General features: G+C 41.0%; 1 protein-coding gene across 1 annotated transcript in view; it reads right to left on the bottom strand.

The window, feature by feature from the left end:
* Positions 1–1,321, bottom strand: part of SLC15A4 (solute carrier family 15 (oligopeptide transporter), member 4) — a 35,715-nt gene extending 34,394 nt beyond the window's left edge. Inside the window, exon 1 of the mRNA XM_009320964.1 lies at positions 1,275–1,321. Coding sequence (XP_009319239.1) covers positions 1,275–1,321 — 47 coding nt within the window. The remainder of the gene's footprint in view (positions 1–1,274) is intronic.
* Positions 1,322–3,320: the final 1,999 nt, after the last annotated feature.

A 3,320-nucleotide genomic window follows, 5' to 3' on the forward strand; every position in this document is an offset into this window, starting at 1 on the left:
GAGGCAGGCCCTCTCTGACAGCGCGGGGGGGATCCGCCGCTTGCCCGGGAGCCGGGGCCTGCTCGCTGTGGGACCGAGCCCCTGTCCGGGGGGGACGGCCCCCGCTGCGGCTTCGCTGCGGCTCTGTCGGGGCAACGTGTCCCCCTTTGCCCGTACTACTGGGGAGTAAGGGAGAGGGGGGGCCGAGGGGTACCTCCCCCCCAAAAAAAAACCCAACCAAAACCAAACAAAAGGCCTTTCTGTTCAGGACAGTTTGCTGGCACAGGAGCAGTTCGCACTTGCAGGGTGACCCAGGCTGACAAGCCAAGAGCAGAGGTCCCCTCACCAGCCGCCCCACAGAGCCCTTGCACAACCAGCGTTAGTCAGCGGTGCGGCAGATTTCCTGAGGGCTGCCCGCTTTGCAAAATACCCAGAATAAGGTGAGAAGTCAGTGCCAAGAGCAGCAGGCTCTGGGAGCTCTGAAATAAGGGTCTGTACAGGAGCCACCCCGGAGCAGCAGTTGTGCAAGAGCTACTCCGGTTAGCGCCCTTGCTGTGGGGATTCAACGTGCCGATCTCATGGGGATTATGGACATGAATTGGTAGTGCTTTGAAATTGTTTGGACTAACAGAACTGCATAAATATTCTTAATGCCCCCATTTAACTTTTTCTATGATGTGGAAAAAGGATGTGGCTGACAGCATTTCTGAGGGCTTTGCTGTGCATGTGAGCTTTGTTTAAAAAAAAAAAAGGGCACCATAAAAATGAAACAATTTCCCAATGCTTTTGTCCTTTTGAGGCCTGAAATAAGGACTTGGTTGCTTCTTACCTTTCAAAGAGTCATCCACAGTTTAGTTGTTTTTCTTAGGACAAATCTCTTGGGGTAGCCTTCTGCTATTACACGTTTTCCCCAACCTTGATCTGCGTATTATCACACTTTCAATGTTATGCGTAGAAATAGTCCTCTGACATTGTTTGGGTTTTCACACTGGTTGTGTCATACCAAGCTCAGTCTTAGATTCGTGCAGGGCTACTGTACTGTATAAGATAGCGGTAGAACATACCTGCTGCCTCAGGTCAGTCACCCAGGCATTGAAGATATAAAGCAAATGGAGCGTAAAGACCAGAGAAAGCTCAAGTTTTCTGTATTTTAAAACAATAATTATTAATAAAATGTTGAGATAAAACAAATATGTTCTTATTTTTATAATACACATTTTTATACCTGTACATGTCAGCACAGAGTCCATGTGTGGTGGTTTGTGTGGCGTTCTGCATTTCCTTTTATCTCTTACCTTTTGCTCTCACTGGATAATACCAAACTAGTTATTCTTGGGGACATCAGTGCTCGTTCTTCCTCCATAAGATTATTTATTCTACCTTTACAAATTAAATATTCACTTACCTTCATCTCCCACTTCAACTTTGAGGGAAGTCAGACAAACATTTAGACTGTGGAGCAATTCAGAGGTAATCTAGTGGAAAGCAGGTTTTGCATTATTTCTAGTTAAACTAAGCCTGAATAAGCCAGACAAACAAATGTCCACATATTATTTCAAATTGTCTTTTAACTACCCTGAGGTTGATCGTGATCATGTGAGCGTACTGCATCGGGACACTGGTTCAGCAAGGTGCCTTTACGTGAGTCATGGTAACCAGCAATTTTGGTTAGCCTTCTCCAGCTGTGACTCGTGCATGGTGGCCTAAGAGAATGTGTTTTAGTATGAAAGAGGGCATAGACTTGGTGAGATGCAACAGCTCAGTTGGCAGATGGTTTAAAATATTACCATGTTAAGGCAATCATTTGCAGCTATGTGAACACATCTGCAGCGATCTGTGTAGAGTACACCAACTTGCTTTAGCATCCTGCTGCTTTGTAGGCATACCTTACGCAAAGTGGATGCTGCTTTCTCATGCACATAGACCTTCAAACAGAAAGAAAATGATGAATGAAAGGTTAATTTAATTCACGTTCACAATAAAGGTGGATAAAGGATTCTAACAGAAATAGTGTTTGAGAGTCAGTAACTTAGGTCATGTTCAGTTGTTATCACCTACCATAAATGTTATTTATAGTAATAATATAAATGAGCCTGTTCAGGGGGGAAAAAAAAAGTCTGATCAGGGAAAAAAGTAAAGAGTAGCTAGCAATTAAATCCATCTTCCTGACTAAAAGGCTAGTCAAGTGACAGCTGTCACTAAAACCATCCTATGCAGATACTTCTATCCAATACCGGTTTTCTTAAGACTTTATGACACTTAAAAAAAAATAAAAATCTACATGTATGGCCAAAGGCTTGGGCATGTCACTTCTCACACTGATCTGTCGTACCTGAGGTTAAGTGCATGTGGTGAGCTTTGTAGCATATGTGTTAATACACAGAAAATATATATTCCAATTAATATTTGGCTTCAGTTGTATCTGCGAACATGCTGATGGATTTATTTCTTCAATCTTTTTTTTATATTGAACCATGGCAACTTTTGGTTAAGTATAAATGAAACAACAAAGTTGTCTCCAGGTTGGACGCTTGCCAGCATAGATTGATTTTATGGCTTAATATCAATGGGTTTACTATGTTTATGATGTTATAGCTGTTCCTATAACTGCTTCATCTTTTCATAAATAAGATACTAATTTCCTGAGTTTAAAGTAACTGGTGACAAAGATACTAGAATCTAATTTGGCTAGCAGTCAGCTTGCTAAAACAAGTGATATAAAGAATGCGCTGTGGGCTTTATTTGTATTGGTGTGCATAATCTTTAATCACCTTAAAAATATAAGAAATGAGTAGAGAACAAAACGCTAAGCAAAAGTCTTTGCTTAGGCTGCCATTCTCCAGCCTTAGAAATGAGATCAAAGAGGGTGTTAGGAAAGAAAATAAATGAATCTTCTCTGCTCCTTGAAATGTTCTGTTCATCTTTTATTACTTGGTAGTAAGGACGAATAGAAATCTTGAATTAATTAAATCTTCTAATTAATTAGAAAGATGTAGATGAAGTATTTTGTCAATATGTAAATATATTTGGGAGAGGGAGAGATTGTTTCAGTTTTCATTTGAAATGGGACAGTTGAGAGAGCCATTCTGTAAATCTCCAGGTAATCAACTGCAAGAGAATTAAACCCACAAATTCAATAAAGCTTATCATTCCTCTTTACAACGATTTTTCAGCTTAGACATTTATTGGAGTAATTCTGAGCCCCAAGTTTTCTTCTATTTAGTCTTACCCTATCTGCTACCATTAAAATCACACAGAAGAGCACTCGTACAGCAGAAGATCCTCTTCTCTTCGTGGTAGATCTTAAGAGGTCTTTTACCTACCTGTGTCTGTGTGCACAG

This window comes from Pygoscelis adeliae, unplaced genomic scaffold (assembly GCF_000699105.1).
Source record: "Pygoscelis adeliae isolate BGI_AS28 unplaced genomic scaffold, ASM69910v1 Scaffold353, whole genome shotgun sequence".
Classification (NCBI taxonomy): Eukaryota; Metazoa; Chordata; class Aves; order Sphenisciformes; family Spheniscidae; genus Pygoscelis; species Pygoscelis adeliae.